The 12,674-nt window shown below is 36.5% G+C and overlaps 2 protein-coding genes across 11 annotated transcripts in view; both read left to right on the forward strand.

The window, feature by feature from the left end:
- The window catches only part of LOC126702341 (2-alkenal reductase (NADP(+)-dependent)-like), a 141,443-nt gene that overhangs the window by 69,018 nt on the left and 59,751 nt on the right, over positions 1 to 12,674 (forward strand). The window contains exon 4 of one of the 9 annotated variants that reach the window (XM_050401020.1): positions 8,507 to 8,589. The exons of 2 other annotated variants lie outside the window; for them this stretch is intronic. In XM_050401020.1, coding sequence (XP_050256977.1) covers positions 8,507 to 8,589 — 83 coding nt within the window. Of the gene's footprint in view, positions 1 to 118; positions 474 to 5,697; positions 5,876 to 8,506; positions 8,590 to 8,931; positions 9,092 to 12,674 lie in introns of all 9 variants that reach the window. 6 more of the 9 variants (XM_050401019.1, XM_050401027.1, XM_050401025.1 and 3 more) reach the window with 6 other exon arrangements.
- The window catches only part of LOC126702345 (2-alkenal reductase (NADP(+)-dependent)-like), a 65,539-nt gene that overhangs the window by 39,125 nt on the left and 13,740 nt on the right, over positions 1 to 12,674 (forward strand). Inside the window, exon 6 of one of the 2 annotated variants that reach the window (XR_007647731.1) lies at positions 1,292 to 1,334. The exons of the other annotated variant lie outside the window; for it this stretch is intronic. The gene's annotated coding sequence lies outside the window, so the exon portion shown is untranslated. Of the gene's footprint in view, positions 1 to 1,291; positions 1,335 to 12,674 lie in introns of those variants that run through there. 2 annotated transcript variants of the gene reach the window in all.

The raw sequence follows: 12,674 nt of genomic DNA on the forward strand, positions 1-12,674 counted from the left end.
TTTGTCCCTATACTTATTTTTAAGTTTTAATCTATGTCCTTGAAAAACCAAGAGCGACTGCTCTTTCATTTGTATATCTGGTACTTAAATCTAGAGGGTTGCTGTGTTTTTCTTGCAGATACTTTCCAGAAGGTATTGATATTTATTTTGAGAATGTTGGGGGAAAGATGCTTGATGCCGTGCTACTCAACATGAGGGTCCATGGCCGCGTTGCTGTATGTGGAATGATCTCACAGTACAACCTTGAGCAGCCTGAAGTTTTGCACCATATAATGAGTGTGGTTTGGAAACAGATCCGGATAGAAGGATTCCTTGTTTTTTATTACTACCACCTCTATCCAAAGTTTCTGGAGTTTGTTCTGCCTTACATCAAAGAGGGAAAGATTACTTATGTGGAAGACATAGCTAAAGGCCTCGAGAGTGCCCCAGAAGCAATGGTAGGGCTCTTCTCTGGCCGTAATGTTGGAAAGCAGGTAGTGGTAGTCGCTCATGAATGAATGACTTTGTATATATACAACTTTATGGTCCAAAAACTCTAGGCCCAGGTGGATTATTTACTGCAAATGTATCTTCTATTGGGTTTTGTTGGTAACAGTATAGTTTTATATCCTTAATAAAGTGTTATGTTGCTGGAGTTGAGTATACTCATAACTATCAACTTCAAATTCATTTGAGTTGGAAGTACTAATTTGTTATCCCAACTTGACTTAACAACAACCTTTTTTATTTGACATCTAGAGTGACACTTCATGCAAATGGAGTAAAGTTTCTTTCGGATCCCAATATTGAATATGAGCCCATTTGTTTACATCAAAGAAATTGTACCTGTAATAGAGCACACCCAACATGAGGGCCCATGGTCACATTGCGGTTTACTTTTGAGAATGTTGGGGGAAAAATGCTTGATGCAGTGCTACTCAACATGAGGGCCTATGGCCTCACAGTACAGCCTTGACAAGCCAGAAGGTGTGCACAATTTAATGCATCTGATTTACAAAAGGGTTCATATAAAAGGAATTGTGGTTTTTGATTACTATCACCTTATCTGAAGTTTCTGGATTTGGTTCTGCCTCACATTGCTGAAGGGAAGATTGTATATTTGGAAGACATGGCTGAAGGCCTTGTGAGTGGCCCAGCAGCACTTGTTGGGCTATTTTCTGGCCTCAATGTTGGTAAACAGGTAATTTTAGTTGCTCAGTTATGATTGACTTCATGAACAAAATCTTTAGGTCCTTTGGAGATTCCCACTGTAAATAAACCTTTGCATCTCCACCTTTTGTGGATGATTTAGGTCTTGGTGTTCATGAAGAATTGAGTTTACTAAGTAGATGTAATGTCATTGTTGTCAAGAATTTCAGAAACTACAGATCTTATTGATGTTATAAGCACAAATTCCCTTCAGTATACTAAGTTCATGCAATAATTCTTTTGCATTTTATGGGTCTTATCTATTCAATCTCAATTATGTGTTTCTATTACCACTGAAGGGTGTTGACTACACTTCCAAGCCTACCAAGAGACCTTTCAAAAAACAAAAAAAAGGGGGAGTGAGCCCAAAATTCGTATGAAATGACTCATTTGCCCTTCAATCCACATCTCCTAAATTGTCCCCTTTTGTTGGGATCTTCCTTTCACATGTGGACTTGGTCCACGTAGCAGATAGGAATATTAAAAAAATAAAGTTAGATTGAAAATTCGTCATTAATTGGTGTTGGACCTTATGGGCTTTGTCTATTAATGTTTTTAATTTTACAAGCCCATGTTGTGCCAGAAATGTCTCAATAGCTACAAGCTAGCATATTTCACTGCAACATTCAAAACAACATCAACACAAGGTTGTAGACAGTGACACAACTGAAAATCAAAACAAATGAACCACTAAAGAGTTTTTAGAAATTTAAGTAAAGTTCCATTATTCATCTTAGTATATAACTAGTTAATGACCCGTGTGTTGCATGGTTTTATTATAAATTTATATAATATAATAACAAAAGGAATAAATTGTATTAATGTAATAATCATCAAATATAAAATTATAATACCTCAATGAAAAATACCAATTGTGCTATAATGAAACTTGTAGTTACATGTATCGAATTTTTTACATTAGAATATATTTTTAGTAGCCAAATTGGCCACAAAACAAGTTGTAACTTAATACCAAATTTGCCACATGGTCGGTCATGCGAAACTAGTCGTGGGGGGTCCCATTTTTAAACAAAGTGAATGCAATTACAATTTTCTTTAAGCCTATTAAAATTAGGCACACGTAATACCAAATTGGCCAAATGGCCAGCCATGCAAAGATCTTCATTATAAAAGGGGAAGATACCATTTGGAAATGCCTCTCTCTCTCTCTCTCTCTCTCTCTCTCTCTCTCTCTCTCTCTCTCTCTCTCTCTCTCTCTCTCTCTCTCTCTCTCTCCCCCCTTCTTTATAATTCTCTTAGAGCTCTAACCTTTTGAGGGATTATCTCCCTTTGGCCGAGGAAACTTTCCAGAGCACTCTCCTAGATCTTCCTAGGTAGTCTCTCTAACTTGGTCGAGGTGCATTAGACCAAGGACTCCTTTTGGCTGAGGAGATTTTCTAGAGCACTCTCCCAGACCTTTCTTGGTAGTTTCTTTGACTTAGCCAAGGTGCATTAGGACCAAGGACCCCCTTGGTGGAGGAGACTTTTGAGAGCACTCTCTCAAACTCTCCTAGGTACCCCCTTTGACTTGGCCGAGGAGACTTTCTTGAGCATTCTCTCAGACCCTTATAGGTAATCTCCCTAACTTGGTTGAAGTGCATTAGGCCGAGGACTTCCTTTGGCCAATGAGACTTTCTGGAGCACTCTCTTAAACCCTCTTAAATAATCTCTTTGACTTGGCCGAGGTGCATTATGCCAAAGACTCCCTTTGACTGAGGAGACTTTTCAAAGCACTCTCTCAGACCCTCCTAGGTAATCACTCTAACTTGGCGAAGGTGCATTAGGTCAAGGACTTCCTTTGACCGAGGAGACTTTCTTGAGCACTCTTTTAGACCCTCCTAGGTACCCCCTCTAACTTGGCCGAGGACTCTCTTCGGCCGAAGAGACTTTCTGAAGCATTCTTTCAAACCTTACTAGGTACTCCCTCTGACTTGGCCAGGTGCATTAGGCCAAGGACTTCCTTTGGATGATGTGACTTTCCAGAACACCTTTTCAGACCTTCCTAGCTAGGTACCTCTCTAACTTGGCTGAGGTGCATTAGACTAAGAACTCCATTCCAGGTACACATTCTTTGATTTTATTAGGAACACACTCTAACCCTTTCAGGTGCCTTCTATTGAACACACCCTCTTGATGTCTCATGATGTACTTAGTTTCAGCAAAACTTCCTTCAAATAACAAAATTTATTGAAGGAAAGTCAACACCACCATATTTTTACCCTATATATATATAGCACTTACTACTGCAGTAATAGCTAGGTTCAACCTCCAAAGAAGCTTTGCTTCTAAGTTTCTAGAGTGATCATAAAGTAGCTAGAAGCATAGAAGACCAAAAAAAGTTTATCAAAATTTTGTGAAGGTCTTGAATTAGCATAGTAGCGTTATTATAAAAAGTTTCTCATATCTTATACTAAACATTTAATAGTTTACATTTTATTTTTGTTTATACTTGTAGTTGACTTTTTGTTAATGGTATACTAAAATGATTAGTTCATAAAATTTTTTATATTTGCTTTTCAATAATATTTAGAACAATGAGTAAAAGAAATAAAAGGCCACGGAATCCAGTGATGAAGGAAGGAGCTAAAATATATTACCGGGAGCAATAAGAAGACGAGTTTGATCAACACCTTCCCACCAAGCCATGTAAATTTAAGCATATAAACACCAATAAACGCTGTCAGTAGTTTTGAAATATTCTTACAAACAAGTAGGTACTCAATTAGCGGGGACAAAATGGGAATATACCTCTTTTGGTGAAAAGTTCCAGCAAAATACCCAATTTCTGATATTATTTAGGGATATGTCCTTAAATAATTTCAAGTGGAACTCGAGTTTTAGTATGGAACTCGAGTTCCTTGAAAATTTTCAAGTGGAACTCGAGTTCCACATGTATATATATATATATATATATATATTTTAAGTTTAATTTGGTTATAAATTGATTTTCTAAAAATCGAGTTTCAAAACAGGGTCATATCCCTAAATAGTTTCAAAAATTAGGTATTTCGTTAGAACTTTTTGCCGAAAGAGGTATATCCCCATTTTGGCCCAATTAGTGGGTTTTGATTAGTTTAACCGGTAACGTTTCTAATAGTTGAATAAGAGATTGACATCGTAAAAATTATAATTATTTTTTGACCAAACAATGATAGAATTTCAACTATATACATAATTTTTGCTATAACTCTATATGGTCAGTTTTTTTTTTTTTTTTGGGTGCTAAACAACTCTATGTGGTCAGTTGTAAGTAATGGATGTCTAGACTCATACGGACTGCCACTTTTCCTCCACTATAAACTATATATTATCCTAACATTTTTTCTTTTTGACCAAGTCTATGCAAATGTGAACATAACGCAGATAAAGCCTGCATGCAGTAACAGTACTCTCTCTATGTGATGTATTCGCTAACCTCACTTAGTTTTCCAACACGAAATCCGACGCATAGGCTGATCACATCAGTACAATTTTCCCACACTATAAAACAACCCCCAATACCGTTAAATGTTGCAACAATATTCCTTAAACCAACCACATTTGATTTCACAGTGGTCTTTGTCTATTAACACTCAAAGATAGTAGTACTGGTAAGAGCTTTACAAGAAAAAATGGCAAGTGGTGGTGAAAATGAGCAAGCGAGCAACAAGCAAGTGATCTTAAAGAACTATGTGACCGGTTCTCCAAAAGAATCAGACATGTACGTGAGTACTAATGGTATACCATAAAGTTGAAAGTCTCAGAGGGTTCCAATGGGATATTGGTGAAGAACCTCTACTTGTCCTGCGATCCCTACATGCTTCACCTTAACAATATGAAGAATGCCGGTAACACCGACTTAAAGCCCCCAGTTACGGTCAGTCAACTCTTGTTTGTTTGGGTGGCGCAGTACAAATTATGAAAATGTAACTTTTCTTCCTAGATTTTTATTTTAAATTTTTTTTAAATTTGATAGTTGGGGAGAAAAAATTTGAATAATGGGGTGATTTAAATGTCACGTCAATAAGATGTTATTTAGTGTAGGCATATATCATAGCTTATATTCTATATATTATTTTAAAATGCAAAAATAATAATAATAATTTTGTTTACTTTATGGATGAGATAGTTATTAATTGCGAGAGTTATGTTTGGAATAATTTGAACCAAATGGGTCTTTGTTTCTAGCGGGGAAAACATGTTATGGCATTGAGTGTCATAATATTAAAAAAGTGTTGTACTAGGTTTGACATGAATATAATCTTCTAAATTGTGTCAAGAGCCTTGTGTCAATCAAATGCAAAAAAATACCATTTAATTCATAATACATAGAGATAAAGTTATGATGTAAATCCGTGTCCTAAAATTGTCAACCTGCATTTGATCCAATTTGTTGTAATTGGTTGCAAGTCATAGTCGATTTCTAAAATTATCATTTAAACTTGATTATTATAGCTCTTTTGCCCAACTAGAAGCTTAAATTTAATTACATTATACTATCTATAATGACCTTCATGTTGAATCATACAGGCACTTACTGGATTTGGCGTGGCTAAAGTTTTGGATTCTGGGAATCCAAATTTCAAGAAAGGTGACTTAGTTTGGGGAATAACAGGATGGGAGGAATATAGTTTAATTACAGATTTTCAGAAAATGTTTAAAATCCAGCACACTAATGTGCCACTGTCCTACTATACCGGCATTCTTGGTAAGCTGATTTTCTTCCCCTTTTGATATAGTTGAGAGATGAAATTCACAATTCTAGGAAATTAATTAAGTGTTTGAGGTAAATTGTTGTGTTTTAAGTTCACCTAAATTATTACTGTTATGGTGATATATATGTGATCCAACAGAACAGAACGGATTTTCTTGATGTTGGATTCCATTTTCCATTAAAACATCATATTCATGATTGTTCTTGTTAACTTTGTGGTCAAGATGAATCTGATTATTAGTAAACGCATGCTATATGCTACTCTTGATTCACACTTTTTTTCCCATTTGATCTACCTTTATAAGATAATCTAGTAAAACTAATTATTTGAAGTTGGCTACCCTAGATGGCTTTCAAATTCTGTGGCTCAGAATAAATCAAGTGTTAGGCTTTGTGGAGTCTAGTTTTGTTTGATCCGGTTTGATGACCCAACCCGAATAAATCAAGAATTTTTGGCCTTTTTTTGTGTAGAAAAGTTCAATTTTGTGATTAGGGTTTTATTGTGAGGTTGTTGTGTTTTTGAGTGAGAAAAAAAATTGTAGTCGCACTTTGTACTTTTTTTTTCTTCTGATAATAGTGAAATCCCTACAACTTCGTGGATGTAGGCAAATTGCCGAACCACGTAAATATTGTCTTGTGCGCGTGATTGTTTTCTTCAGCGTGCGTTTTCTCTCTCTTTTTTTTTTGTTTTTTTTTTTTTTTTGTTTCTAACAGGTTGGGATTTCGGTTAAATTCCCTACATCAAGATACAAAAATTCCCAGTCCTGAGTACCTCTATATACATTTTAATGAAGTGATTAGTTGTTTAGACAAAATAAAACTTATTTACTATTGATTCTTATGGTGATTTTGATTGTAGAACTAAGTTGCAACTGAAACAAATTCTTTAAACTGACAGTAATAACTCACTTAACTGAAATTATATATGGAGATTAAGGCCATCTCATAGTAATTATTATCGTTTAAGGTCACATATTGCTAGTATTTTAGCTTGGTTTCTTGACATGTAACGTTATGTCTTGCTTTGCTTGGTGCCAAAACCTAATTTAAAGTATTTATTATGTGTAGGTATGCCTGGTGTAACTGCTTATACTGGCTTTTATGAGATTTGCTCTCCTAAGAAAGGAGACCATGTCTTCATTTTAGCAGCTTCTGGGGCAATTGGTCAGCTTGTTGGACAGCTTGCAAAGCTATTAGGTTGTTATGTTGTTGGAAGTGCTGGTAGCAAAGAAAAGGTGACTTGCTGAATACAAGTGCTCGATGTTTCAATTCGATTAATATATACATATATATTTTGTTATGTTTATACCATGATGTGCTCAATCCAATTGGTTGATTCCTTAAACTAACCTATGTTTGATCGAAAGCAGTTCTACTGTTGATATATTGCATTCGTATTACTATATATATAAGCGTACAAAAACTAGTGAACAATTGCAGTATAACTCAATATTTTCGCCCAATTTGCCATGTACATGGGGAAAAAATAGAAGGAACAAGAAAATTTTGCATGATTCGTAAGAGTAGATAGGACACTTTTAAGTTGTTAGAGATATATTAGTGTAGTACAAATCCTGTGTTACAATGAACCATAACATGTGTATATATAGTAGAATAAACCCTAGACTAATAGACTTCTAGTACAAGTAGGAGATTTGACTTGCACACAAAGTAGAATTAAGCTTGGGCCTATGCTAATGGGCTAATATATCTCTAACACCCCCTCTCAAACTCAAGAATAGAAAGCCAAAGAAGATGAACGCAGCGAAAAAAAAAACACCGAGGAAGACAAAGATTGCTCTTAAATATACCGCAAGGACAGAAAACCATGGCCACAAGAAGGTAGCTCTGATACCATGTTAAATATTAGCATTGATAGAAAACCATGGCCACAAGAAGGTGGCTCTGATACCATGTTGAATATGCTCTGATGCAATGTTAAATATTAGCATTGATACACCATGTTGAATATGCTAGTGTAGATGCAGAAGCGAAAGCATAAAGTATAGAACACAGTAACACACGAGAGTTACGTGGTTCAGCCTAACGGTCTACATCTACGGAGGAAACACTAAAGGGCTACATCAATAATATATTATAGTGTAGTACAAATCCTGTGTTATAATAAATCATAACATGTCTATATATAGTAGACTAAACCCTAAACTAATAGACTTCTAGTACAAGTAAAATATATCTCTAACATAAGTCATTTATAGCACTCAGTTGAAGTGTATAAATTCTATTTCTTTACCAAAGATTAGCACAAAACGATTTGATTGTTATGATTTTTTTATGGTGTGTATATATGGTTATTAATTTGATTTTTTTTTTCCAATTAATGGTTCAAATGCATGCAAACAGACTATAACAAGTTTAAATATATATGTTGAGCAATATCAACATACTTGTCCTGCCAAAGAAAAAATGTTCATGTCTATATATGCAACCCTTGTCCATTTTCACAAATCACAATAGATATTGATCAACCTTGCACACTTTGGCTTTTTTAAATCTTATATAGGAGTTGATGTGTCTAACCAGAGTGGGAACCTCTCTAACCAGAATTTGTCTTCTCTCTCTCTTTTTTATTTATTTTTATATTTTTTCCCTCCCTTCAACTAGGTCGATTTGCTGAAGAACAAATTGAAGTTTGATGAGGCTTTCAACTATAAAGAAGAGCCTGACTTGGATGCAGCTTTGAAAAGGTTAGTAGTAATATATGTTATAACTAGAATATAAAATTTTTCAGTCCTTAACAGGGTCACTCGTTTGATATTGAAGTACAGATTGAACATCCTTTTTCTCAAGAAAGAGAACATCCCTTCATATATATTTTATGCCTCAAAAATTTTACAGGAAAAAAAAAACATGGTTATATTGTGGATTAATTTGTCCATTTCATGCCTTCATTAGAAATTGAAAAGATGGGTAAACAATAAGGTAGTAGCTAAGTTTTGCTCTGTTTACCTGGGAAACCAAGAGTCTTTTGGACTTCTATATCAATTTGCTGCTCTTAATTTTGTGTAAATGCTGTATTATTTTATCAGGTACTTTCCTGAAGGTATTGATATTTACTTTGACAATGTTGGGGGAAAGATGCTTGATGCAGTGCTACTCAACATGAGGCCCCATGGCCGAATTGCTGTTTGTGGTATGATCTCACAGTACAACCTTGACAAGCCAGAAGGTGTGCACAATTTAATGCACCTGCTTATAAAACAGGTTCAAATAAAAGGATTTGTGGTTTCTGATTACTATCACCTCTTCCCCAAGTTTCTGGACTTGGTTCTACCTCACATTGCTGAAGGGAAGATTGTATATGTGGAAGACATAGTTGAAGGCCTTGAACTTGGCCCAACAGCATTTGTTGGGCTATTTTCTGGCCACAATGTGGGTAAACAGGTAGTTTTAGTTCTAATGAATGATTGACTTCATGACTAAAAGCTTTTGGTCCCAGGGAGATTCCTACTGCAAATGAACCTTATGCATCTATACCTTTGGTGGACGTGTTCAAGTCTTGGTGTTCATAAAGAATTGAGTCAATAAGTAGATGTAATGTAATTACTGTCAAGAATTTCATAAATAGCAGATCTTATTGATGTGGATGTGTTCAGGGCTTGGTGTTCATAAGGAATTGAGTTTAATAAGTAGATGTAATGTCATTGATGTCATGAATTTTATAAATAGCAGATCATATTGATGTGGACGTGTTCAGGTCTTGGTGTTAATAAGGAATTTAGTTTAGTAAGTAGATGTAATGTCATTGATGTCATGAATTTCACAAATAGCAGATCTTATTGATGTTACAAGCACAAATTCACTTTAACATAAGCTCATGCAACAATTCTTTTGCATTTTATAGGTACTTTTCTATTCAATCTCAATCACGTGTTTCTTTTGTCACTGAAGAGTGTGGAAATCAGTAATTGTGGCTGTAATATGAGTGTCATGCTAATATATGTAGGGTTATTAAACCATTCTACTCAAGAATCAAGATCTACTCAACAATTAGGTGTTCCCCCTAATAACTATCCTGAATTTTTTTTTTCAAAAACACTTGAACAACCTACAACTAAACTCGGCTAGAAATTCTCAACTCTTTAAGATTTTTTAATAAAATACTCGTTCAAAATCTTTCAAAATGTTAATGAATCAAGTTTGAACAACCAATCATTGCCTACAATTGGCTGGATTACAATCTAAACATAAGGAAGCCACCAACAGCCAAGATAACAAATCTCATACATACATGACTGATGAAAAAGTATGATTACTTACAAGAGCGCTTTGCTAATAGTCGTTAAGTGGTGCTAAATTTCCACACACATATCTACCACTAGTAAGATAATCCAACAGGTTTCATATGGGGAGCATTTTATAGATATAATGAGAGCAAATTGTCTTACTTTTTTGAAAAGTGAATCCTTGCTCGACTCAATGGTGTCCAAAAATCCCTATGCAATAACCACAATTCCTTCTTCAGAAACCTTGAGGCAAAGCTCCAAGCTGAGTACCATCAAATCCTTACCCTTGAGGAGGAATTTTGGGCTCTAAAGTCTTGAATAGAGTGGAATCTGTTAAGCGACCGAAACACTAACTTCTTCCACCTCCAAACCATCTGCCGCCGTCACCACAACAAAATTTGGTGCCTAAGAGACATGGTTGAAAACTGGACGCATTCGCCTTTAGACATAAAAGCTTTAATCTCCAACCATTTCAACACGTTGTACACTACAGACATGACCAATTCTAAGCGCCCCACCCCTTCCTCTACCAACACTCGCACTCTCACGTGCGATGTTCATACCGTCCTCAGCAGTGAAGTTTTTGACCTAGAAATCAAATGTGCAATGTTTTCTTTCAAGCCTTACAAAGCTCCGGGCCCCGATGGTTTTCACCCGTACATTAAAAAAAAATTTCACTCCAAAAAAATCCCTAAGAACCTCAACTCAACTCTTATTTACCTATCCCAAAACCAAACAAGCCCTAAACCATTCACGAATTTCACCCCATTGGCTTGTGCAACACCCTATACAAAACAGTTACGAAGCTCCTCGTCCAAAGACTTAAACCTTTCCTCCCTGACCTCATTCATCCTTTTCAAGCCAGCTTCATCCCGTGAAGAAAAGCTAGTGATAACATCGTTCTAACTCAGGATATTTTGCACTCCATTTCAACCTCCAGAAGCGAGCATGGCCTCATGGTGCTCAAGATCGACCTCGAGAAAGCTTTTGATAGACTAGAATGGAGCTTCATCCATAGCGTCCTCATTTGGATCAACTTCCTAAAAGCTTAGATTGACCTTATTATGTCCTGCATTAGCTTGTCCAACCTTTTGGTTCTTATAAATGGCGAAAAACTTCACCCTTTCCTTCCTTCAAGAGATATACGCTAAGGTGACCCCCTCTCACCGTACATCTTCATCCTCTACATGGATTACCTTGCCAAACTCATAAACTCAAAGATCGCTCTTGGAAATTGGACTGAAGTGAAAACTTCTAGAGAAGGTCCCTCATTCTTGCCCATTTTCTTTGCCGATGACCTGATTCTCTTCGTGAAGACAACCAAGAAGAATCGTATCACCATTAGAAGTTCTCAAAACCTTTTTCACCTCCTCCGGCCAAAAAGTAAACGATAGCAAATTGAAACTCTTCTTTTCGCCCTACACTAGTGCTGAGAATATCACCATCATTGAAAACAGGCAGGGCATGAGACGTACAAACGAATTCGGGAAATACCTTGGTATCCGTATCATCACTGATGGTAGAGACAAGTGAGCTTTTGATTCCGTTGTCGACAAAATCCGTGCAAAGCTCTCGAGTTGGAAAGCTAGATCCTTATCCATGGCAGGTTACCTCACACTTATTAACTCCGTCACCTCGGCCATGCCCACTCACCTAATGCAGTGCACCATGCTTCTCCATAAAATTTGCACCAAGTTAGTTAAAATTAATCAAAACTTCCTTTGGGGTAACTCGACCACAGGGAAAAGGATGCATGCTATTAGCTAGGATGTTGTCGTAAAACCAAAACACCTAAAAGGTCTAGGTGTAACAAAAAACATTAGCCAAAATAAGGCCCTCCTGGCCAAAAAATTATGAGAGTTCCAAACAAAAGCTGGCAATATTTGGGTTGACACCTTTAGGAAAAAATATCTTTATACCTTGAATGCCACCAAAAGAAAATCTCTAACTTGGAATGGCCTTTTAAAAGACAAATCCATCTATGATGAAGGTACTCGTTGGATCATCAGAAATGGCAAAACAGCTGGCTTTTGGTATGAAAACTGGACCGGCCATGGTCCTCTCCTAAATCTCATCCAAGGCCCACTCCACTCTCTTAACACCACCGTGAAGGTCAAGGACTATTGGGATACCAACGGAAATTGGGACTTAAATGTTTTATCCTTTTTCCTACTTGACCAGGTCCGTGACATATCTGAGCCACTCCTAGACCTCTCCACTCAACCTTAAGTGACCTTCCCACGTGGAATCTCTTCCCAAACTGACAGTTTAACCCTCACATAGCCTATCTTCTTGTTGCAAATCTACCTATAACCCACAAAGTCATCGCCTGGAATTGGCTTTGGAAATCTCACACCCTCCTAAGAGTGAAGACATTCCTTTGGCTTGCTCATCACGACTGCCTCCGCACAAAAAAATCAACTCCTTAAAATACACATTATTATCAATGACTCATGTCCCCTCTGTCTCTCATACCTCGAAACCACCGTCCATATTCTTAGGGATTGCCCAAACATTCTCCCCATATGGCATGGTCTCTTTAAAAA

This window comes from Quercus robur, chromosome 10 (assembly GCF_932294415.1).
Source record: "Quercus robur chromosome 10, dhQueRobu3.1, whole genome shotgun sequence".
Classification (NCBI taxonomy): Eukaryota; Viridiplantae; Streptophyta; class Magnoliopsida; order Fagales; family Fagaceae; genus Quercus; species Quercus robur.